This window comes from Protopterus annectens, chromosome 3.part1, assembly GCF_019279795.1.
Source record: "Protopterus annectens isolate FY-2018-M chromosome 3.part1, PAN1.0, whole genome shotgun sequence".
Taxonomy (NCBI): Eukaryota; Metazoa; Chordata; order Ceratodontiformes; family Protopteridae; genus Protopterus; species Protopterus annectens.
The window spans coordinates 1,306,054,035-1,306,079,933 of NC_056732.1; the positions used below are offsets into that span (position 1 = coordinate 1,306,054,035).

The 25,899-nt window shown below is 39.9% G+C and overlaps 1 protein-coding gene across 1 annotated transcript in view; it reads left to right on the plus strand.

Annotated features, from left to right (window-relative positions):
* TMEM67 (transmembrane protein 67) overlaps positions 1-25,899 on the plus strand; it is a 4,866,727-nt gene that overhangs the window by 4,783,375 nt on the left and 57,453 nt on the right. Inside the window, exon 25 of the mRNA XM_044066290.1 lies at positions 21,386-21,528. Coding sequence (XP_043922225.1) covers positions 21,386-21,528 — 143 coding nt within the window. The remainder of the gene's footprint in view (positions 1-21,385; positions 21,529-25,899) is intronic.

A 25,899-nucleotide genomic window follows, 5' to 3' on the forward strand; every position in this document is an offset into this window, starting at 1 on the left:
TTGGAAAAAGACGATTGGATGTGCTCTATAGATCTTCAAGATGCATACTACCACATAAAGGTGGACAGGCCATCAAGAAGATTTTTGCACTTCCATGCGGGAGCCAGTCACTACCAGTTCAGAGTACTGCCCTTCGGACTCTCTACAGCCCCCAGAATGTTCACAAAGTGCATGGCAGTTGTCACAGCTCACTTGCAACTCCCAAGGATTCCAGGTGTTTCCATACCTAGACGACTGGCTCATTTCTGCCCCCAACAGACATCTACTTGAAAATGCCCTGGCATACTCTCTCCTCACTGCTCAAAGGCTAGGCGTAACCATAAACTTGCAGAAATCCAATCTCACCCCATATCAGTCAACAGAATTCATAGGGGTTATCTTGGACACAAAAAACTGCAGAGTTGCTATTCCAGAGCACAGAATTCTAGGGATAAAGCAACAACTAATTCCAATCCTTTCAAAGGAAAAATCTCACTCGGTTCTACAGCTGTTGGGTTCCATGGAAGCCTCCATCACCATTATTCCTCTGGCCAGGTTTCACATGAGGCTTCTACAGTGGCTACTGCTCACCCAGTAGCATCCTTTTCAGCATTCTCTTTCAGCCATGATTCGGGTAACCCACAGGTGCAAACAGGATTTAAATTGGTGGATGACGCACAATCTCTCACAATGGTCTCGCCCCTTCTCCCCCCAGCAACCCAAGGCCTCAGTGACCACGGACGCCTCCTTGATGGGGTGGAGGGGGCTATGTCAGGGACAGACAGTCCAAGACACTTGTTCCCAACTGGAGGCCCATCTGCATATAAATGTTCTAGAGCTGAGGGCGGTGCTTCTGGCGTTGCAAGCATTCCATCCCCTGCTGCCGTCTGGGACAATTGCAATTCAGTCAGACAACATGGCAGTGATCTGGTACATCAACAAGCAAGGTGGAACCAAGTCTTACCCCGTTTGTCGAGAGGCCATGAGGATATGGCACTGGGCGATGGCTACCAACCATTTTCTTCTAGCAACGCACATTCCCAGGAGTTCCAACGTGATAGCAGACAGACTCAGCAGGTGTATTCTTCAACCTCACAAGTGCTCCCTGAATCCCTTGATAGCGGCGTAGATCTTCCACTGCTGGGGCCTTCCTTGCTGTGACCTCTTTGCATCCGTGAGCAACTACAAATGCAGCAACTACTTTGCCCTGATTCCCCCTCCGGGACAGTCACCCAGGGACGCTCTAGTCCACGATTGGCCCTCCAGTCTTCTTTACGCATTTCCTCCCTTTCCCCTCATTCCCCAGTTTCTGAAGAAAGCCCAGCAGTTGAAGAGCAAGGTGATCCTCATAGCATCATATTGGCCTCGACAGATTTGGTTCCCCTTCCTTTGGCCTCACCTACTAGATTGACCATGGATTCTCCATCCAACCCCGGAGTTGATCTCACACCCACAGAACCTGATTCATCCCAACCTGAATAGCCTGAAGCTAACAGCTTGGCTACTCCAATTCCCTTGATTGCCAGGCAGAATGATCTTTCTTTACCAGTACGTGATATTCTCATTGCTTCTTATAAGTCTTCCATTAGAATTACTTATCTGAGCAAGTGAAAAAGATTTACCTGTTGACCAAAAGATAAACAAGTAGACCCCTTTTCAGCACCAGTGTTGATAATACTAGACTATCTGGCCGACCTGTTTCAGTCGGGTCTATCAGCCTCTACCATTAGAGTTCATTTGGCTGCAATTTCTAATTTTCATGAGGGTGTCCAAGATTCCTCTTTTATGTCCCTTAAATTGTGCAAGACCTTCATAAAAGGTGTGAATCATCTGAAGCCACCTTTTAGAGAACCTATTCCAACCATGGGATTTATCATTAGTTCTACAAGCTCTGACAATGGCACCTTTCGAACCCGCCTCTTCTTGCGACCTCAAGTATTTGTCATGGAAAACCTTGTTTTTTGTGGCAATAACTTCTGCCAGATGTATTTCTGAACTTCAAGCTTTATGTATCAAGAGTCCATACTTGATTTTTCATAGAGATAGAGTGTCTGTCAGAACTAATCCGTGATTTCTGCCTAAAGTGATCTCTGTAATGTCCATTAATCAAGCCATTGAATTGCCAGTTTTCTTTCCCAATCATTCAGAGGAGAGTATTGCTTACATACCCTAGATATACACAGGCAAATCCGTTTTTACTTAAACTGGACTAAACCCTTTCGTAAATCTGACCAGTTATTTTTGGCCTTTTCTGGACCTAGATTGGTATCTGCTGTTGCTAAGGTCACATTAGCTAGATGGTTGAATGACTGTGTGACCTTTATTTACACACATTGTAATATCTCGTTGCCTACTACCATGAAAGCTCATTCAACAAAGTCGGTGGCAACTCCTGCTGCTTTCCATGCCAGAGCTTCTTTACATGACATCTGTGTAGCTGCAACTTGGGCTACACCTCATACCTTCATCAATCATTACAAATTGGATTTGGCCTACAGAGGAAGAGCATCTTTCGGTTCTATGGTGCTCAGGAATGTCCTTCCATGAGAGCCTCCCAGGAATAGAGGTAGCTGGGGACTTTGTCCCATGTTAAGGAATGAACAAGGATTAACAATATCAGATAAAGAAGTTATGTCTTACCATAACGTTCCATCTGTATTGTTGATCCTCATTCAGTCATTACGACCCTCCCTCCTTCCCCCTCCTATGGTTTCTAGTGGATCTCACCATACGGTTCTCTTAGGTTATTTGACCAGAGGTAGCCTCTACCTTCTTTAACTTGCAAACTCAATCTGAGGTAACCGGGAGAGGGGGATTGTGGGTAAGAATTTAGCTCGAGAGTTTGAAGCTGATGCGAGCTTGGAAAATGGCCGGCTCTGTTCCCAGCTCAGAACGGATACCCATGCGTAATGACTGAACGAGGATCAACAATACAGATGGAACATTATGGTAAGACATAACTTCTTTTTATCTGTTGTTTGTGTCTTTCGGCTTTTCCTGGTTAGGGGTCGCCACAGCGGAACTCCGGTCCACTAATAATTGGTAGTGGATTTTTACGTACCGGGTTACCAGCCCTGATGCACAACCTTCAACAAAGGCACGCCCCATTCATGTATGCCTCCACACAGAAGACGCTCTAGCTGAGAATCGAACGGGACAACGTCTTGCTATGAGGCAACAACACTACCGCAGCACCACCATTATATCATATCTCCTAAATTTCAAAATAATTATTTCATTCTTCTCAGCATCTGTGTTACTTAATGTTCCTTGGTGCAGCAAAGATGTACTTTGCTGGTTGAAAAGAAGTGAGAATGGGGCCAGTGTTTACTTAACTTGCAGCAAGCCTCAGACAAAATATGGGGTTAGACTCTTATCTTTAAGGATAAAAAGGATAAAACTTAATTTTTATTTAAAATAATAATGTCTTTTGCATCTTAGCCACATAGCCTTCAAGACGAGTAGCTTGTGACGCATTTGCACATCGCTCCTGTAATCAAACATTTACATTCCAATGGCATCCATTAACCATCATTTGAAAAAAATTAAAAACAAAAAAAAAAAGCAGCCAGTGTGAGCAACATTGCCAGTTCATTTCAAAATTGAAATGCATTTTAATTCTATTTTTAGACGGAGTCATATTAATTTATGCTAGTACCCCCCCCAAAAAAAAGTAAATAAATAAAAACTTTGTACTATGTTTGTTAAATATATTCCCTACACATTCAGAAATTCATTACTTAATGCTCATTTTCCATGTACTATAAGAAAACTTAAAAAATGCTTTAAGTTGATTCTTCTGTAGTGCATGTAAGAAGCTGCTGTGTAGTGTGAATATCACTATTTAAATGTTAATTTAATTCTCCATAGTTATGTCTTTGATTTGCATTTTTCTGCAAGATGTCCCTGCTGTGTGATAAGAACCTGCTGTGTATTATTCTTTTTGCAAATACTGTCTTCTTTCCTGAAAACAAATTTAGGCTATATTGGTAAAAAAAATTACTTAAATGCATATCAGTCTGCATTAACCCTCATAGGTGTTTACTATGCTAATGACCACAGGGGCCTAATTTTTTAAGCCTATCCATGCATTCCAAGTGTCTGACAAGTTCTGATACCCTTGATCAGTGTAATCAGGGGCTTCAGTGGTGAAACATTTACAAGCAGGAGCCTGGGCAATGAAACATTTACAGGCTGCCTGTGTCCATTAGAGACATAGGTGCCAAACTAAGAATGAATTTTCTGTTCCCCATCCAACTGTCCAATTTACACTTGAATTGGATTAGGGAGAAACTCTGCTTTACATGGATGGGGAACCTGTTCCAGAGGAGGAGTACACTCTGGAATAGATTCCTGTCTTTCCAGCAGGTCCTGTTTATATTACAGGCAAGGTTTAAGTCTTTAGAACAGGTAATTCTGGTGCTGTTTGTTTTGTGGATATGCAGGAGGTCCATCAGAGTGGGGTCTGACAATGTCTTGTATGCCAGACATAGATCTTCCTTCAACATCCTATAGGAGGCAGAATACAGAGATAGGGCCTTGAGGTGGTCTGCACAGGATATGTTGTGCCTATGCCCTGTATTCCTTTAGTGAGTAACCTTTGTGTATGCTCCACTTGTTGGATATGCCTTGTTAGGCACATACCAAAGGGGGCATTGTACTCGATAAGTCTGATGAATGCCTAATACAGTGGAACAATGACTTCCTTGGACCTAGATGCCATTCCTTTGTTTATAATTTGCAGAACATAGAATGATCTCCTCACTACTGCAGACACATGATGGTCAAAGGCTAGATTATTGTCCATGTGTGTCCCCAAGTCCCTGACTACAAGATCAACTCTTAGGGTGTGTTGTCATATGATAGATGTCCTTCTATTCTCATGTTGCAGTATTCTTAACCTTAGGGAGTTGCTGCCTGCAGCACCGGACATCTGGCCAGTATACCAAAGTCTTCAAAACAAGGATATGACTTTCTGAAGAATGCTGTTATGCATTTTTTGGCATTTAGTTTTAGTCCATGGCGCTGATAACAGTTATTTGTCTGTCAGCCCTTCACAGCTCCTAATTTGCAATTATCTACAAATTTAGGCAGCCAGAGGCCATTCACATTGGCCTTGACAAAAAGGAGCAGTCCCAGGACCGATCCCTGAGGGACATTGCTTGTGACTGGCCTTTTTGTAAAGGTTGACTCCTGAGTTGTAACTTCCTGAGTCCTGTCTGTGAGTCAGCTGGCTATCCACTGGGTGACATCAGAGTTTGTACTTTACCTCTTCAGTTTGTCTACAATGCTCGAGCGAGGTATTGTGTCAAATGCCTTGGCCAGATCAAGGTAGGCAATGTGAACTATTTTGTCCTCATCCATTGCTTTGATGACCTTCTCAAAGAAGCCCATCAGGTTGAGTAGGCATGGCCTGCCCTTGATGAAACCAAATTGGGTTGGGTCCAGTGTCTATAGGTTTCCTATGTCATTATTGATCATTTCCAGGAAAAGTCTTTCCATGGCTTTACATATGAGACTAGTAAGTGACACATATATGGTTTGGTAGTTTCTAGGGTCTGTAGATGGCCCACCTTTGTGCAAAAGGATGACTTTTGCTGTTCTCCGTTCATAAGGCACAAAGTCTGTTTGGAGGCTACAGTTAAATAGTAATCCAAGAGGGCCTGAGAGGTCACATTTCATGCTATTTAGAAGGCATCCTGGAATATTGTCCAGGCCCATTGATGCAATGTTCTTGGTTTAGAGAGAGCATTAAGGACATGGTATCTCCTGAGAGAAGGTTGAGGGGGGAAGAGGGGTAAAGTTGGAGCTGAATTTGTTGGCCATTAGGTTTGCTAAATCTTCTGGCTCAGTATAAGTGGCTCCATTTACAATGAGGTCTGTACACAATTTTGTATTGCCTTTGAGGTTGCGAACATAGCTAAAGAATGCCTTGTGGATGTCCTTGACCCAGGGAGGCCAGAGTTACCTCAAATTTGCCTGTGGTAGATTTTATTTGTCCTCTGAGTTGATTGTTTAGTCTGATGAGAGTGCTTTTATTCTTTTAGGTGCTGCACCTTTAAATTTTTGCCACAATTTTCTTCCTTCTGTTATACAACCTACTGATGATGGGATTCCTCCAGGGTTTTTGAGTTAGTTCTGTACTTGTTCCTGGTGGGTACATCTGCCTCTATGCAGCTATTAATATGCTTGTATAGGGTTTCTGTGAACAGTTCTGCATACACAGCAGTGTTCTCAGGTTTGTGAGGGCCTGAAATTTTGCCAGGTTGTCACTTAATGGTAGGAAGTTAGCCTTAGAATAGTTCCTGAATATTCAAGGGTTAGCTGAAGTTCCAAGTTTTATTTTTTTTTTCAGAGGAGACCATTTTATGGTCTCACCTTACCAGAGAAAACAGGGGGTGTGCAGCATTCTCTAATATTTGTGAGGATCAGATCCATTATGGTTGCACCCCTGGTTGGTGTATTGACAGTTCGGTCCAGAGAGTTGGTGTTTACAAAATTGAGGATCCTCTGTTTCTGTTCATTTGCTGTTGTATATGATTCCAGGTTAATAGTGGGGTGATGAAAGTCACCCATGAATATGGTATTCATTTAGATGAGTGTTTCCAGCCAGTTTAAATACATACTATGGGTTTCCTGGGTCATAGAGGGGGGGACCTATAGCTTGCAAGGAAGTGGTATTAGATTTTGCTTATGGTGATTTGAATGTGGAGAAGCTCTAGTGCATTGTCCTGTTTCACCAACCTTGAGGTATATTTATTTTTTATGAAAATCAAAACAGCACCACCTTTAGTCCCTGTCTGTGTAGTAGTTGGTCTAAATGTGTGGAAGGCGTTATAACCTTGCACTGTCATGCTCTCCTTGGCTTTAAGTCATGTCTCAGTGACTGCACAGACATCAGCATTCTCTAGGCTGAAGAAAGATTCTAGCAAGTGGAGTTTTTGTAATTTGCTGTGTAGACGTACTTTTATTTTGGCATTGCCTAAAAAAGCATTATGGGGAAGGACAGTGTTTTGGCTAATATTCGAAAGCCTAGAGGGGAGAGGTGCAGACATCCCTGGCTTAGTGGAGTGGTCTGTTGACCATCTTCTTCCATGCTGACTGATATTGCACCCCCTTAGAATGACACCAGAAACTAAGTCAGTTATTAAACTCCATCATCTTTTGTTTGTATTGTGGCATTGTTCTTGGAAAAGGTAAAATGTTGCTTAATGCTAGACTCGTAGCAGCCTGGGTCACATATTCCAAGAGTTCCATGATGTCTCTCTTCATATAGCCTAAGAAACAGAGTATAAAGGATTAGTCCAAATAAAATCACTTTAGCTAGCAGATCTAAGAGACTCTGTCTTTGACACCCTCCCTGTGGGAGAAATAAAAACACCTTGTTGAAGTTTCCAGTAGTTTATTAAACTAAATAGGTAGATGGGCATGTGTCCTTGTTCTAATACATTACATTCAACAGGTTAGTTAAAGGCAGTTAAAATGGTGGGAGGATCCATGGGAACTGATTGGAGGAAAATCTGGGAGATGGAAAAACAAGGAGCCAATCCCAAAGCTTAGAGGTTAGTCCCTTATTTGAATATTCCTGAAAGATGCATGAGGTTTTACTAGCTCAGCAGCTTGTGGAGCCTCATTCTTAGTTAAAAGGTTTTATTTTTAACTTCTAACAAACAAAATATGGCAACACACTATGAGCTATAACTGTAAAAGTGTATTTTAGAAAAGACTTTCGTCTGAGCTTCATCAGGCCCATGTAATAGAGTGGTTTGCATTTATTGCCTGCTTTTATGAGGCTCTCACCAGACTTTATTAGTCTGTTTTGTAACAAATGTAAAATGAGAGGCTATGTCTGCATCAGTGGGGATCATTTCCTTGGAACGAAGTATGAAAGCTTTATTACAGGACTTTTTCCAGTCTATCACATGTAATATGAGTGTCTGTTCCTACTTTTACAGGGCTCATTATCTCCTGACATACAATATGAAAGGCTAATATTATTTTGTGTAGCAAAAAAGATTTACAGTACCTGCTTATAAGAGGCTGATATATGTGATAAATGTGACCAGTCACAATTCTTCCTGTTGATGAAAGCAAACCTTTTTATATGCAGGGGAGGTAGTCCCTTAAAGCTAAAGTATTAGATTCCCATTTTTGAACAATACATTCATCCAGAGAAATAGCATACAATGGAAACAACTCACAGTGCTAATTTTTTTACAGAGCTCATGGATGTGCACAAGTAGGAGGAAAAAAGTAAGTAAAAAGTTTGAAACCTCAGAACATTTTGTATAGGCTTTCTGTGCCTATGGAATAAAAATCCAGCAAGTGGTGAACTGCAGAATATACAAAAACTTTTAATAAATGTAAGAATCTCAGATATTCTTTGAGCATAGGCAAATTGTGCCTATGGTGTAAAGAATATAGCAGTGTGGATCTTAAGGGTGTGTTGTCAATATGATTGTTACTAGGGGTGGATGACTTCCCAAAGGATACTATTATGCATTTCTTGGCATTTAGTGTTAGTCCATGGCTCTGACACCAGTTGCTTGTCTGTGTCAGCCCTTCCTGGAGAACATTTGTGTCAGTGGGGGAATTTATAGACTGCTCCTAATTAGCTGTCTTCTGCAAATTTAGTCAGCCTGGGGCCATTGTCATTGACTTCAGAGAAGTAAATACCTAACAAGAGCAGTCACAGAACTGATCCCTGAGGGACTGTGCTTGTGCCTGGCCTTTTTGTAGAGGTGGACTCCAGAATTCTGACTTCCTGGGTCCTGTAAGCCAGCTGGCTATCAACCAGGTGACATAAGGGTTTATACCTAATCTTTTGAGTTTGTCAGCAGTGCCCGAGTTGGGTAATGCAACAATGTCTTGGCCAGATCAAGGTAGGCAATGTGACCTGTTTTACCCTCATCCATTGCTTTGGTGACCTTCTCAAAGAGGTCCACCAGATTGTGTAGATATTGTCTGGAGGTTTCCTTTTAAGTCTTAATCTTATGCTGGCTTGGTCATGTCAGCCATATGCAGGATGGTCACAGTGCCCGAGTGGGGTATTGTGACAATGTCTTGGCCAGATCAAGGTAGGCAATATTTCCTGTTTTACCCTCATCCATTGCTTTGGTGACCTTCTCAAAGAGGTCCACCAGTTTGTGTAGATATTGCCTAGAGGTTTTCTATTAATTCTTAATCTTATGCTGGCCTGGTCATGTCAGCCATATGCAAGATGGTCGAATCCCCAAAGAACTTATCTACAGCGAGATTGCCTCTGGCTCCAGACTCATAGGAAGGCCAGTTTTGTGCTTCAAAGATGTTTGCAAGCGTGACATGAAGGCAGGTGATATCAGTCCAACAGGTTGGGAAGTCATGGCTGCAGATCGCATTACTTGGAGACTGGCCGTTAAGACATGCAGCCAGATGAGTGAGAAGAAGAGAGCAGAGCTGTGGGAGGAGAAGCGAGAGTGCAGACAGCAGAGGACAGTTTTGGTACATACACTGCCAGGCATTGGCTACACAGTGTAAATTGTAACAGAGCCTGCTGGTCAAAAATCAGACTTTACAATCACAGCAGGCATTGCACTTCAACCATCGACTGATTTCATGATGCAGACTTTCTTATCTTTTGAGACAACGAAAGGCCCTAGCCATAGTCTGGAGGTTTCCTGGGTCATTATTGATGATTTCCATGATACTTCTTTCAATGAATGTGCATATGAGACTAGTAAGACTTATGGGTCTCACTAGTCTCATATGCACAGTCAGTGATAGTGATATTTGGTGGTATTTCCTGAGGGATGGTTGAGCAGAGAGAGTGGTAAGGATCTAGCTGAATTTGTCAGCTAGTAGGTTTGCTTTGTCTTCTGTCTCAGTATCGGTGGCTACATTAACAGTAAGCTCTGCACATAACTGTGTACTGCCTTTGGGGTTGCAGACATAGCTAAATAATGCCTTGTGTTTGTACTTGGCCTGGTAGGCCAAATTTACCTCAAATTTGGATTTGGCAGACTTTATTTGTTTTCTGTTGTCTGTCTAGTTTGATGAGAATCCTTTTACCCTGTTGGGTGCTGCACCTCCTAATTTTTCCCACGATTTTCTTCCTTCCGTTATACAGCTTATTGATGTTGTGCTTCCACCAGGGTGGCTTGTTTTTTTGTTAGTTCTCTACTTCTTTCTGGTTGGCACAGCTGCCTCTATGCAGCTCTTAACATGCTTGCATAGGGTTTCTCAACAGTTCTATGTAGGCAACAGTGTTCTCAGGGTTATGTTGGCCTGAAATTTTGTCAGGTCATCAGTTAATAGTAGGAAGTTAGCTTTAGTGTTGTTTCTGAATAACCCAGGTTTAGCTAGGGTTCCGGGTTTTATTTTTACTTCAAAGGAGACCATTTTGTGGTCTGATCTTACCTGAGAAGACATTACACTAGGGAAGTGTGCAGCACCTTCCCATATTAGTGTGAACCAGATCCAGCATGTTTGCATCCTGGTTGGTGTATTGAGAGTCTAGTCCATGGAGTTTGATTTTACAAAATCCAGGAATCTCTGTGCCTGTATGTTTGGTGTCATGTATGATTCCTGGTTAATAGTGGGGGTAATTAGTCACCCATGAATATGGTATTGGGTTGGATGGTGAGTGTTTCCAATAAGTTTAAATGCATGAGTTTCTTGGGTCATAGAGGGGGACCTATAGCTTTCAAGGAAGTGGTATGGGATTTCACCTATGGTAATTCCCATGTTTGCACAACTGGCTCATCACTGCCTCATCTACAAATCTAGTCTTTCAGTCCAGGAACTCAGTGCTTTAACCTTGTTTATACCTGGGGATTACATTAAATCTGCAGAAGTCCAAACTACAACCAGTCTGTTCTCTGGAATTCATTGGAGTAGTTTTGGACATAAGACTTCAAATAGCAAAACTCCCTCAATCAAAAGTCATATCCCTTCATCAACAAGCCAAAGAAGTTCTGTCTTACCAGAAGCCATCAGCGAGACTAATTATTTGTCTTCTAAGTCTATGGCAACCTGCATCATTTTAGTGCCAGTGGCCAGGTTCTCCATTGGACTCTGACAGTTCACTGGTCCATCAGAAGACGACCCATGTTTTTCATAGTGATTCTAATGAACATTTGCAGAACTCACTTAAGGTGGTGGCTACAATCTCTGCATGTTCTTCAAGGATGTCCTTTTAATCCCCCCCCCCCCAATTCAGCGACCATGGATGCTTCCCAGTTTGAGTGGGGACATTATTTGGGAAGAACAGTCCTAGGCATGTGGTCCCAATCAGAGGTCAGTTTTCACATCAGTATATTGGAGATGAGGACAGTTCTCCTAGCATCACGGGCCTTTCAGAACTGTCTCCCTTTGGGTGTGGTATCTTTTCAGATAGACAACATAGCAGTGATACATCATTAAACAGGAAAATCTTACCCCTTGTGTCAAGGAGCCATGAGAGTGTGGCAGTGGGCGAGGTCTTCTTGCCGTTTTGTAATAGCGCATATACCAAGGAGATTCAGCATTCTTGTGGATCGATCCTGCTTCCTCATGAGTGGTCCCTCAATTCTTCAGTAGCAGAGTGGACTTTCAATGGATGGGATCAACCTTGCTGTGACCTATTTGCCTCTGCCAACAATACCAAATGCAACAAGGTCTTTGCTCTAAGACCCCAAATGGGAGACACCCCCAGGGGTATTCTAACTCATCTTTGGCCCCTGGGTCTCCTGAATGCTTCTCCTCTGACATCCCTAATTCCCGTGTTTCTACAAAAAGCATCTGTGTTGAGGATCACAGTAATTCTTATTGCCCCTTATTGGCATAGACACGTGTGGTTACCTTTCCTCTAGCTTTATCAGTTTCACCCTTCCTGATAGCTGGGCTTGGACCCAGGTTTTCTGAATTACTTATTGGGGTCCCCTCACCTGAACATTCAGTCCCTCAAGCTTCACTGCATGGTTTCTCCAATTACAATGATGGTTCAGCAGTCCAAGGTTTCATCTTCAGTTGTGTCCACAATTTGTCTTCCTTCCAAAAGCCTTTAACTAGGAAGGTATATAAAAGCAAATGGAAAATGTTTAAGATTTGTCTCATTGAAAAGAATATTGATCCTTTCTCTGCCCCTCTTCCAACAGTTTTGGATTTTCTTGCACATCTCTTCCAATATGATTCTAGCTATTCCACAAACAAGGTATAGTTAGCTGCTGTATCTTCCTTTCATATGGGTGAAAACCATACACCCATTGCATATCTCAGATTATCCAAGGCTTTCTTCCAAGGTGCCTTTTTAGTATGCCTTCCATTTTTTTATTAGCAGGCACACTTAATCTGAGGTAGGTTGTTCTTTGCACAAGGGATTATGGGTAGGGGAGGAGCCTGAGCACCATATCCAAAGCTTGAGGATGGCTGAGCCTGGATCCAAACCAGTACATTGAAGGATGGAAATGGACAACACAAATCTATTGTTAGGGTGAGTACATAACTTTCATTTCTACATTTCTCCTTTGTGTTATTTTTTGTATTGTGAAATTTTCTATATCTGAGTACTTTTGCCTGTATTTCTTTTCAAATATCCAGATAAAAACGCAAGATCCCTCAATTCAAAGGGCAGTTCTTCCAAATATTAACAAAAACTTAGTAAAAACAAAAGAACTGACCATCCACAGCCGATAAAACTACTACATTAAAACAAAATGGTAAGCACTTTCATGCATTAAATGCACTTCATTAGACCACAGTAAAAAACAAAACACATTTGATACATACACACACACACACACACACACACACACACACACACACACACACACACACACACACACACACTAATTGGAAACAAACTCAGTGGTTCAATTTCCTAGTTCTGAGTACAGGTCTTAAAGGTGTACTTAAACATTCAGTGCTGGAGCCCTATGTGCACACAAAATAACAATCCATTTCAGTTCTGCTTTTTCCACTACATCAATAATATTCTCTCCCTTAAGATCATCATTAAAAACTTGTAAAACCATAAAGGAGAAACTATGCATGGGGGTATATACAAATGTGTTTTGCAAAAGCATTATTTATGCATATGTTGTATATGTCTAGCATGTTCTAATATACATTCCCTAAGGGAACACTTAGTCTTTCCAGTGTAGAAGCAAGTACCATTTTGACAGACAGCCAAATAAACTAAATTCTTAGAAGTGCAATCTGCATGAAACCTAGGGACAAATAATTTTTTAGATAGTGGGTGGGTAAAGACTACATCACTAGATACATAGCTGCATGCTGTACATAACTTACAAGGATAGATGCCTCTTTTAGTAAATGTCAGAGCAGCACTATACCCACTCTGCCTAGCCAAATTCAGAGGTGGACAAGTTTTAAAACTAAAAACGGTGTCTCTCCTACTATTGTTTTTGTGGTTTCATCAGTCATTAAGACTGTCCAGTTTCTTTTTACTGTTTCACATATCCGAAATATATCATTAGCATAGGTGAGTGGTAACCTGCTCTTTACTTTGTGTGTCACCTTCCTATTTAATTTTCTCCTTCCCTTGGAAAAATATGGTTTAGCTAAACCGTCTCTTTCTTTTAATGCAGCCTATACATTAGTATTAATCTCATGTTCTAAATAGCCTGTTTTTTCTAAAATTTTCTGTCAAAGAAGTTATTGCTTTATTAAAGGAAGCATTGTTACTGCACAGTTGTGACAGCCTTATAGGCCTGTCCTTTAACCACATTAGAAAAGATATGGCCTGTGTGCATACTAGTTCTATGCAACAGATTATTTTTCCAAGTATCTTTCCTGTATAGTTGGGTTTCTAACCTTCCATTATTAAGGATCAAATTGACATCTAAAAAGTCAATTGTTTCACTAGATGAATTAATAGTAAAATGTAGAAGTTTACTGGTGCTCCCCAGGAATGCCACAAACTGATCTAAAAGGTCTAAGGGCCCATCCCGTACCAAAAAATGCCGTCCATGAATCTCCCATAATATCAAATGTACTCAGAGTAGTTATGTTTAGTTAAAACATTCTCTTCTTCCCATCTAGCCATAACAAGGTTGGCATAGCTATTGGCACATGCCATGCCTATAGCTACACCTAACCTCTGAATGTAGATCTGATCATAAAATACAAAAACATTATTTTCTAAAATTAATTCAAGCAAATAAATAAGAAAAATATGATCATTCGAATATTGACTGTGCTTCATCAAATACAAGTGAACAGATTCCATTTCAGTTAGGGCAGTGTGAGGGGCACCTTTTTCAGATGACATTGACAACAGTTCATTTGGACTGGGAATGAGGCAGAATAACAAGCGGGTTGCAGTGCTTATTGGGATCGCTGAAGATGTGCTACTAGAACATTATTTTTATTAGACAGTACATTGTGAACATGTAATTACATGCAGCCAGGCATAGGGACGTGTCAGTGGGGAATGAACCCTATCCACTGCTCACACCTCCAACAAGAGTTAGTAGTGTGGCTACTTCAGAGGAAGCTCTAGATAGTAGCAGCAAGCCTGTGATTTAGCCTTTGCAGTCAAAAGAAACTTTCTTTGGAAGGGGTTATTTCAGGTGAAGAGTTATATGATGGCAACAAGCATGAATCTGATCCACAGCTATAGAAAGATGCTAGACTATATTTGCAAGAGACACTGCTCATGTTTAATAAACACACTTAGACTAGTCTGTAAAAAACTTAAAAGTATTAATTATACAAGTGCTAGCTTTCAAATTAAACACCAGTCCCTTTATCAAGAGTAGTAAAATACACACAAGATTAAATATTCACTGTAAAAACTCACATTTCACTCAAACACCAGTAACAATAGAGGTGCTACTGCATGGATTAAAGTTGTCATGGCTGTATGTATAGTTGCTAAATAACGGGGGGCAAATGCTTTAATTAAAATTCATTATTCTTAATATGTTCAAGTAAGGCTTAATAATGGACAAAGTGGTATTGATGTAATGTCTATTTACCGTTGTATAGAAGAAACAGATTTTAATGCTATGTATGATTCAGAGTTAGTTGTTAATTTGTCAGGCTGTGTTTTGGATTATGTTCAGATGTCTGTCTTAAGCTGTGGCCTTAAGTTTATTCCAATTGTCTTGCCTAGACTACATATGCTGAAATGTGATTTTTTTTTTTTGGTTAACTAGAAAACTTCATCCTACACATTTTTAATTGTTCCAATAATAATGGGAATATTAATAATGTGACAGATTTAACATCTGAAGAGTCTGATAGCTATGATGAAAGTTTTTATTCTTGTGTATCTGAAGTGGATGAGTATTGTGAATATAGTACATACTGTCAGTTAGATACTAGTGACATAGTTTGTAAAGTAATTTTCATACCACTTTTCACTTATGAAGGAGTTCACTTTCTGGTTATGGTCAATTTTGCCACTGAAACAGCTTTTTTAGATTTTAGAAGTCATGACTGCGGTGGTGGTGCTGCGGTAGCGTTGTCACCTTACAGTAAGACGTTGTCCTATTCGATTCTCAGCTAGAGCATCTTCTGTGTGGAGACATGCGTGAATGGGTTTACCTTCATTGAAGGTTGTGCGTCAGGGCTGGCAACTCGGCACGTAAAAATCTACTGCCAATCATTAGCGGACCGGAGTTCCGCTGTGGCGACCCCTAACCGGGAAAAGCCGAAAGATACAACAACTAAAAATAAAAAGTCATAAATAGAATTTGACTAAATTGGAATGGAGGGCCCTGCAAGATACTGGGAAACAAAAAGAATTACTTTTTAAGCCATCTGACAAAGGTAAATTGTGTAATGCACTACGCACAATGTCTGAAGATGTGCTGTGATCAATTAAATGATGAAAATATTTAGAAGAAAGAATCTATTGCTGAATATAAAACTGCTAGAACTGAATTTCAGGAGATGCTAAACAAAGGGCTATATAGGTTAGGTTAGTTTTCTTTAAATGATTTGGATAATATGTTTTACAGTGAAGAATGTGGTATGGCTTTTTTTCTACTGTCTTCCTACAATTTACAAAGATCTATACACTCCCCCAGGAAGACCTCTATTTTCTGCATGCAGTTATTTTCTACATAATATAGGGTTGTTTTACATAAATATTTGCTACCCTATGTTAGAAAAGTTCCTCCTTATGTTAAAGATGCGTCTGATTTTCTTGAGAAAGTAGCAGACTTGGAATGGACCAGTGAAATGTATTTGGATAACTGTAGATGTAAAAAGTCTGTATACAAGTTTTCTTAACAAATTTTGTATTGGAGCTTTGACATTTTATTTAAGTGGTAGTCCTGTAACTCTTTGTAATAGAATTGGTATAGTTGTGTTTGACCCATAATTATTTTAATTTTAATGAAAGATCATATCATCATTTGCAGTGTACAGCCATGGGGGCATATTTTCCCCCATGTATGCAAATTTATTTATGGGTCTTTCTGAAGCTGAACATCTATATAAACGGGAATTTATGCAGAAATTTGTAGTGAAATATTATAGATAAATTGATGATTTGGTGTTTATGTGTAAGGGAGAGTATTCGACAGTTAAATCCTTTATACAAAATTAGATGCTAAAAGATTTCTTTTTAAATTTGATGGACTCCACTATGGTAGGTCAGTAATATTTGTGGATGTTAATTTGCAAAGCTTATCCAATCGAAAAATAAAAACTAAAGTTCATAGGAAATTGGAAGATGGCATTCATTTATTAGTTGGATGTAGCTGCCACCCCCCTCCCCATTTACTTGAGGCATTCCCTTATGGTGAATTTTTAAGAATTCATACATTGTGTAATGATGGAAGTGAATTAGAAAAAGAGTTAGGAAGAACTATTAATATGTTTGTGAGGAGGGGTATGATAGAGAAGTTGTTAGGCAGTCTCTGCATGGATTAGATCTTGATACCGATACAGTGAGCAAGGGGGTTCATGAGACATAAACATAAAAATCTAATGAGGGTGGGTAGTGTGTCCATAGGAAAGTATAATTAATCACCACCTATGATGCATTTAGTGAACAAGTTATTGATATCATTAAGTATTACTGGGGTTTTTAATGAAGTTTAAAGAGTTTGTAAATAGTACATGTAAAACACCTGTGGTTTCCTATAAGAAGGGGACGTAACATATAGCAAGTTTATTATGCCAGCTAACAGCTTAGATATAGAACCAAAATTAAGAGGAACATTTCAGTGTAAGGGTTGCTCAAGCTGTAAATATATTGTTAGAACCATTGACAGAAACAGTGGTTTATTTTTCACGCCTAATGGCAGATATTGTTGTAACACAGAGGGAATTGTTTATGTCCTGAGATGCTCTTGCAGTCTGTTTTATATAGGAGAAAGTAAGAGAACCTTGAGTAAGAGAACTTTCAAGGTTAGACTGCAGGAGCATGTAAGGATGTAAGGAATGTTAAATTTGAGAACCCTCTTGCTATGCACTTTAAATTTCATCATAGGAGTGATCCTGAAACCCTTAGGGTTACTATTTTGGAAAAAAAAGAAACTTTGCATGATGAGTGTTTAAACGTAAAAAGAAAATTGTTATATAAAGAAACTGTTTTTATTTTAAAATATGGGACCCTGACCGCTGCTCGTCTTAATACAGATTGCAATTGGAAGTTTTTAATCTAATTAACTGAAATGCTCAGGTGTATGCAGTAAATGTTATTTAAGATGTGGTTTGATGTATATGTCTCAACTCCTTGAAGGCTGTTGGAGCAGAAGCACTAGATTTGGAGTTTTGAGTTTTTACAAATAAAATCATGTGGGGAATTAACTGCTTGTAGTTGTTTTACTAAGTATTTCCAGTTTGCAGTTTTTTGGTGGTGTTGCAAGGCTTAATAATAGTATGTTCATTTAGTCTCTTACCACACATACTGCTTAGATGTAGTTGCCTTCTAGATTTTTCCAGTAGTACTTCATTTGAAAAATTACATAAAATGACCTGCTTCACTGTTATGCTTAAATAAAGCTTTATTCTGACACCCCTTATTTTTGTCATGTCCTCCTTAATACAAATAATATAGTGGTTATTCAGGTTTACTAATATAAAAATAGCTGCAAATGAATGTGGTCACATAAGCAAGTGCTAAGCTTTCAGAGGTAGCACAGCCTATGAAATAAAGTCTGTGTTCTGTGCAAAAATATATAAAAGCATTACCTACCTGAATACTGTCACGTATACTGCGACCAGCATTCTGGAACTACTTACACATCTTGCAGTACCCTCCTTCTAAGTTCAGAGTACAACTCTTCAACCAAGTTATTTGGTCATTCAGTTTGTGCTTTCTTATGGAAGTGTTCTGTGGATTTTGAGTTTTTGCATGAACTACCATTGGAAGGGAAGACTGCCTGCTTCAAGCATTGGTAAGTTTATGTTTATGGGCATAACCTGTGAGTTATTCGCGTATTAGAGGTAGAGTACAGTCTTCTTTAGTTAGCATAGTGTTAGAAGTAGCTAGCTGATAGTTTTTCTAATGCTGTTTGTACATTTTTATGTTACATTTTTTGTGCAGGTGCATACCTGTTTATATATTTCATTTTAAACTATGTTGCCATGGATCTGGTAAAAAATGACACAGGAAACTTCCAAACACTGGACCCAATCCAATTCAACTTTGTCAAGAGCAGGTCATGCCTACTTAAGCTAGTGGATTTCTTTGAGACAGTCACTAAGGCCATGAAGAAGGGTAAAGTAGTTTATACCACCTACCTGGAACTGACCAAGGCATTTGACACAGTTCTCCACTTAGGTATTATAAATAAACTCACAAAACTGAGCATAAATCCTTGTTTCACCAGATAAATAGCCAGCTGTCTTACGGACAGGACATGTGGTAAAAGTGCACAATTCCAGATTCAGCACGAGGCCAGTGACTAGTGATGTGCCACAGGGCTGAATGCTGGGACCACTCCTGTTTGGAATACGTTTCCCTGAAGTCACGACTAATGTGGAAGGCCTCTGGATGACAAAGTTTGTTGATGACTGCAAGCTGTGGGCAATCACTGAATCCCCCAGTGGTGTAGATATACTTCAGGAGGGTGTAGATTAGACAGATGATTGGTGCCAGAGCCATGGCCTAAAACTAAATGCAGAAAAATGCATTATCATATCCGTTGGGAAGTCAGATACCCTGCATATTGCAACATCAGTAGCACACCCCTAAGGGTAGACTCAGAGGTGAAGGATCTAGGTACACATATAGATAGTAGCCTGAACTTTGACAGCCATGTGTCCAAAGTGGTGCGGAAGTCCTTTTATGTGGCGCAACTTATAAGTAAAGGTATGGCATCCAGATCCAAGGAAATTATAGTCCTGCTGTACTCTCCCACCATTAGACCAATAATTGAGTGCAATGCGCCATTTGGCATGTACTTGACTAGGCACTTAGAGCAGCTAGATTGACCTCGGAGGCTCCTCACAAAGAAAATACAGGGTGTAAACAACCTCAATTATGCAGCTAGACTAAAAGCCCTATCCCTTTAATTTGTGTTCTACCGACTGTTAAGGGGGTACCCATGCCTGACCTACAAGACACAAACAAATCCAGCCCTGATGGAGCTGCTACACATCTGCAAGTCAAGCAGCATGAGGGTCACCCAGTCTAGAGATCTAAACTTAGCCAGCAGCTCAAGTAAAACATGCTGGAGAGAATGGATGTCTCTCAGAGATTGCCCTTTCTTTGGAACAAGTCACATTAAGCAGAGCCCTTCCCTGGTCCTCTTCAAACACAGTTTAGATCAATAGATATGGATATAGAATCGCAAATTCACAGCTGGGGTAGTGCCTATGTCCCTTATGGACGGGGAAATCTGTAAGATACTCAATGCACAGTAACAAATCCATGCCATCTTCTTTCCCCTAGGGGACATATATTCTGTCAAATCGGGTTACATTGGATAGGTTTGTAAGGGCCCTTAAGCCATTAACCTAGTAGTGTTCTATGAACCTTTGACCCCATGTTTTTTAGTACTATATAATTTCCTTATTATCCTCAAACCTTATGTCTGACTGTGTATTAGCATGTATTAAGGTAACTATGTAATTGCTGGCATCTACATTTAGAAGAGAGTGACTGCTCATCTATAACTGCCATAAACTCAATATGTGTTTGGTTTATTTTACAAGTTTTAAATGATTTAATTGATTGAGACCTTGTTTTGTTAATTTGGTCTGGCTGTTGACAGTGTGCTATCGAAAAAGTGAGTAGTAGGGACACTAAAAAGTTATTAACCCTCCTCAAAATTAGTGGACATCTGTGTGTGTGTGTGTGTGTGTGTGTGTGTGTGTGTGTGTGTGTGTGTGTGTGTGTGTGTGTATGTGTGTGTGTGTGAATCAATACAATAGGTTTAGCCAGAATAAAGGTACTGTTCATAAGGTGGAGGTAGAAGGCACTAGGCTGAGATTGAGGTGAATGAATCACTGGTAAGCCAGTGGTTATAACTCTGATCTCAGCTGTACACTCTGGAGTCTGATTGGGTGTAAGCTGTGTTTTTATAATCCAAGGTAGCAGTTTTCATGTACAGTACACTCTTTAAGATAGTCACACCTCAGTTATTACTATTACTGTTTGGTTGTAGTGGTGTGGAGCTAAAGCTTGTTTTCTTCAAAGTGACCATGGGTGATACGGAAGTTGAGTTTAGGATATGGTACTTCCAGCCTTGTTGGAAAGGGTTATGCATGAATCATTGCTGCTCAGGAAAAAGAGTGAAACCAATGAACTGCCCACAGAATGTTCATTATAGTTCAACCAGAGTACTGGGAAGGCAGGACAGGTTACTCACGTAATGTTATAGTGAACATCTATCACAGTTGTACAGAATGTAAGAGAGGCTTGCCATAGTATGAATGCCTTCCAGATGTTCTAGCCTTATATTCATATTTTTAGTGCTTATATTGCTTTTAAACAGTTATTGTTATATTTGTATTATTTTAGTTATTAGTATTTTGCATTTCACTGTTATTGTAGTAAGGCACGATGCCAGAGCGCTTCTGTGGGCTAGGCTTGTAAAGGCTCCAGGGCCGTTAGCCTAGTACACACCTATAAACCTGTAAGTTAGTTACTAAAACAACAAAAGATGGAGGCAACTTTGGGTTGATATATTAATGCTAGCCAGCCAACATTTAGGGTGCCTCAGAGTAAAATATATTCCACCTCACACCAGAAGGGCTTCTGACTGTTATAAATAACAGGCTAGGCAATGCCAATGAGAAGTGTGCATGTTTTATTTCTGAAGAGGCATGAAGTTCTGCTGTTATGGTAAATATCTCTCAAAGCAATACTTTCATGGTAAACTCAATATGCTCCTGTTAAAATAGTTTTTTGTGGCTTAGTGTTGAATTGGTAATAGATTGTAATATTTCTGTAGCACAAAAATGGTACATTTCTTGTAGCTGTAATGATTATCATGTCTAAGTGTTCTGTTTTTTTTCCCAGATGAAGGACATTCTTTTAGTGAAGTTCTGTACTATGGGAATGAACCGACTCTTCTTATTTTTGACATGCTGTTTTTCAGTCTTGTGGATGTTGCAACTCAGAATGCTGTTTTAGCTGCTGTAATCACCTATTTACAACAACAGGTAAGTTGAGACAGTAGATGAGTTTTCAGGTCCACTGCAGCAATGTTCGCAAATATTAAAAAACTTTAACTTTACATAGTATCTGCAAACATTAATTAATATCCCCCCCTCAAGTATGCCACCTAAATCTGGATGCAAGGGCTCAGCAAGAAATGAAACGGTAGTGGTATGACTTGGTAAAATGTTTTACCCAGTTCCTGCTTTTGTAGAATGGAACCAGTCCCAAGGTAATCTGCTGTCTTTTTGTAACAGAAAAACAAGCAGTGCAAGCATTTCACTGTTTTTTTATGTTGTTTCACATTACTGCCTTCTTAGGTCCCACTGGCCAATTGCTGTTGTTTGAGGTGTCCTTGTAACAGAAACACAACATTAAAAACCCAAAGTAAATTTAGCATAGCCTTTTGACCTAAACAGTGCATCTATGGGAGTTAGGAAGAAAGTGGGGAAACTCGTGCGGGCACAGAACAAACATAAAAATTTCACCTGGACAGCATCTGGAAGCCAAGAATGAATACCAGATTCTGCAGCTTAGAAGCTACAGAACTAACTGGAGCATGATTGTGATATCATGTGGACAGATGGAACATTAGGTAATATTTCAGTGTTCCAGCTTGTTCCATGGTGTAGAGGGATAAAGACCTGAGTACAACCCAGATGATCCATGCTTAAATAGTGGTTTGGGACAGGATGGGAATGAATGTCTGATAGTTTGTCAGTTATACAGGTGATAGTGGTATGGTCAGCCACCACATAAGGATGGAAGTCAGGAAACCCACACCAGGTGGAAGAACTTTGGGTTTTGTAGATCAGTGTGTATATTGTACCTAGTCAGCCACTGTAGTCTTGAGAGCACGTGCATATAAGTAACTGAGCACATGCGAGACCAGTGCCAGTTGTATAGTCATTCAGTGTGAGTGCTAGCTTGAATGGGAGATGCACATGTGAGTGAGTCAGAAGTAATGAGTTAGTCAGTATGCATATGAGGTTCGAAGTATATGTTTCTGTTACATCTCCTGATGTGTTTATGTACAGTAAATGACTTGAACCCATCCTGCGCCTTAGTGTTTCATTTGAATACACGAGACATGTGACATGATGTCAGAATGGTATCTGAAGTTGAAGCAGCTTGTAAACCATGAGTCTTGCAGTTAGAAGTGGAGTAATATACAGAAGCAAACTTAAACAGGTCAGCGGTTGTTCAAAGGTACTTAAATTCACTTAAATGATTTTCAGTCGCCAAACATATGGCATATTATTCAAAGTGTTCAAAATAATTACTGAGTTATTTCAAATGTCTGAAATAGCGATATAATGATTAAAGTGTGTGAAATAATTTCCAAAGTGTTTAAAATGTTTGACAAGGCTAAAATGTCTGAATTTTTTTACAATGTATAATTTTTTTGCAGTAACTAAGATTTTTCAAAGTGTCCAGAGTGTTCGAGGTATTTGCAGTTAAATTATTTTCGGAAAGATTGTTCTGCAGTTCAGTATAATTACAAGTCTTAGGTCTGTGCTTATGTTTAAAAGAATTTGGCAGAGAGATTTTGCAGACCTGAACTGCTGGTGTTAGATAATATTGCAGAGAAGTGGCGAGTGTTTGAGCAAGAATATATTTTTTACAGGCTGTTTTTTCTGATACAGACGCATTTATAAGAGCATTTATACTTCTCAGTTTAGCTGGCTCATAGACCATTGACTGAGAATGTTTATTTGTGTATGCACCTGTTGTTTATGCAGGGGAGGGGGAGAACCACCATGTTGTGATACATGCTGAAATGTGGGAAGACCCTGAGTGCTTAAAATGTAAATTTAGAGAAATGCATAACCCTCAAATGAATATTACAATAGAAAGGCACAAATTTTACACAGGAAATCAAAAGCCTGATGAAACTATTGCAGCATATATTACTGAATTAAGAAATAAAGCAAAAACGTAGATTTGGTGATCTAAGAGATGAGTTGATAATAGTCTTGTGTGTGGTGTTAATAGTGATGCAGTGAGAAAGATTTTGCTTTGAGATGGTGAATTAACATTGAGTGAAGCCATTGAGATTTTTCAAATACCTATAGCAAACTTCTGTGTTGATGGTGTTTCTGTGATCAATGAAACAGTTAATACAGTGGACTATCAGCTGTCAGCAGAGGGAAATATTTTGTACTGTGCAAATTAATGGGAAACCTGTAGAGCTTAAAGTAGACACTAGATGCATGTGCAATGTCATATCAGCACAAATGTTTGCTAGAGTAAAAGCTGGTGAGAAACTTGATTCAGCAAACTGCAAAACTAGTTGCTTATGGGTGGTTAAGAGATTCAATCTGATGGTGCAGTGGTTCTTTCATGCCATTCTGCTGGAAACAGCTATGACTTGCAGTTTTACATAGTCAAAACACATGTGCAGTGACTGCTAGTCCTTAAAGTCAGTCTGAGAATGGGACTGATGTCATTTAATAAAGCGCTTCACCATGTAAGTATGAACAACAGCAACAATACTTGTACACAGAGTATTTTTAGTGAATATGCTGTTATTTTCAAACATGAGCTTGGTAAACTTCCAGTCACATATTTCATGAAATTAAACCATGAACTAAGTCCAGTTATCAGTCCAGTTATCAGACTGGCACTGAAGACCCCTGTAGCAATGCAGAGTAAAGTAAAAGCAGAACTAGACAAAATGGTGAATTTTAGGCATCCTTACTCCAGTAGAAGAGTTGACTGAATGGGTATCCTCCATGGTCGTAGCTCATAAGAAAAGCTCAAAGGATATTCAGATATTTTATTTTATTTAACATTTGTTAACTGGGAGAGTCCTACTTGGAACGAGCCAATTTTCAGTGGAAGCCCAGGGAGAAATGCTCCAGATGCATGTGTTTGTAACGTGGGAGGAAACTGGAGCACCCGGCGGAATCCCATACGAATGCAGGGAGGACATGCAGACTCAGCACAGAAGGCACCCCAGGCGAGAATCGAACCAGAGAACCTCTTGCTGTGAGGTGACAATGCTGCCACTGCGCTGTCCAAATATGTATTGATCCAAAAGACTTAAAGCACTTGAGCATCCTCATTATCTGCTGTGTACAGTAGAATAGGTAGCTGCTTTCATGCCAAATTCCACAGTTTTTTTCAGTCTTACATTCAGAAAGTTCTTTTTGGCAAATTTCGCTGGATCGCAAATCTTCATTATTGACCACATTCAGTGCACTATTTGGTAGATACGGATTTATGAGAATGCCATTTGGAATCAATTCTGCCAGTCAAGTATTTCAACATGCTATGGAGCAAATTGTTTCTGGTTATCCATATGCTATTATAGTGGATGACATAATTGTCAGGGGAAATGAAGAAAACATGATATAAACCTCAGGAAACTTCTAGATCGTGCACATGAAGTAAATCTTAAACTGAATCTTCAGAAATGGAAATTCAAAGTGAAAGAATTTACTTGTGGGGCATTTAGTTACCAGTTCCGGCTTACAACCAAATCCATCTAAGCAAGCAGCAATTCTTGAGATACCAGTTCTAGAGAATGTCCCATCTTCACAACATTTTCTAGGTTTGTTTGTGTCTTTCGGCTTTTCCTGGTTAGGGGTCGCCACAGCGGAACTCTGGTCCGCTAATGATTGGCAGTAGATTTTTACGTGCTGACTTGCCGGGCCTAACGCACAACCTTCAACGAAGGAACGCCTATTCACGCATGTCGACACACAGAAGACGCTCTAACTGAGAATTGAAAGGGCAACGTCTAACTGTGAGGCAACAACGCTACCGCAGCACCACCTAGGTATGGTCAACTATTTAGGAATGCTCATCCCAGACTTAAGTGAGTTTTCTGCACCATTACATGACTTGACATGCAAAAATGTACACCGGTCCTGGGTGGGACAACACCAAAGAGCATTTGATATTCTGAAGAAGGAAATTGCCAATACACCAACATGAGATACTAAGATGTTCACAAACCTGTAACTCTTTCTTGTGATGCTTCAAAGTATAGCCTTGATGCAGCATGTCTTGAAGAAGGCATACCAGTTGTTATGCATCCAGAACTTTAACCCAAACAGAGATGCATTATGCACCAATAGAGAAAGAAAGAATTTTTGGCAGTAGTGTTCACATGTTCGAAGTTCAGTGATTATATTTATGGTAGACCTACTATCCAAGTAGAGACTGATAACCAGTCACTAGTGACAATCTTGAAAAAGCCAATGCATACTGCCCCAGCAGGATGATAAAATTGCAAAAGTGCAATTTTAATATTGTTTATAAAAAGGGTAAACACTTGTACCTTGCTGTTGCTTTGTCCTGCTCACCCAGTCAAACAGATCAGCATGAAGATGAAGCTGCAGACTTTGAAGTCATGAAAGTCAAAAATC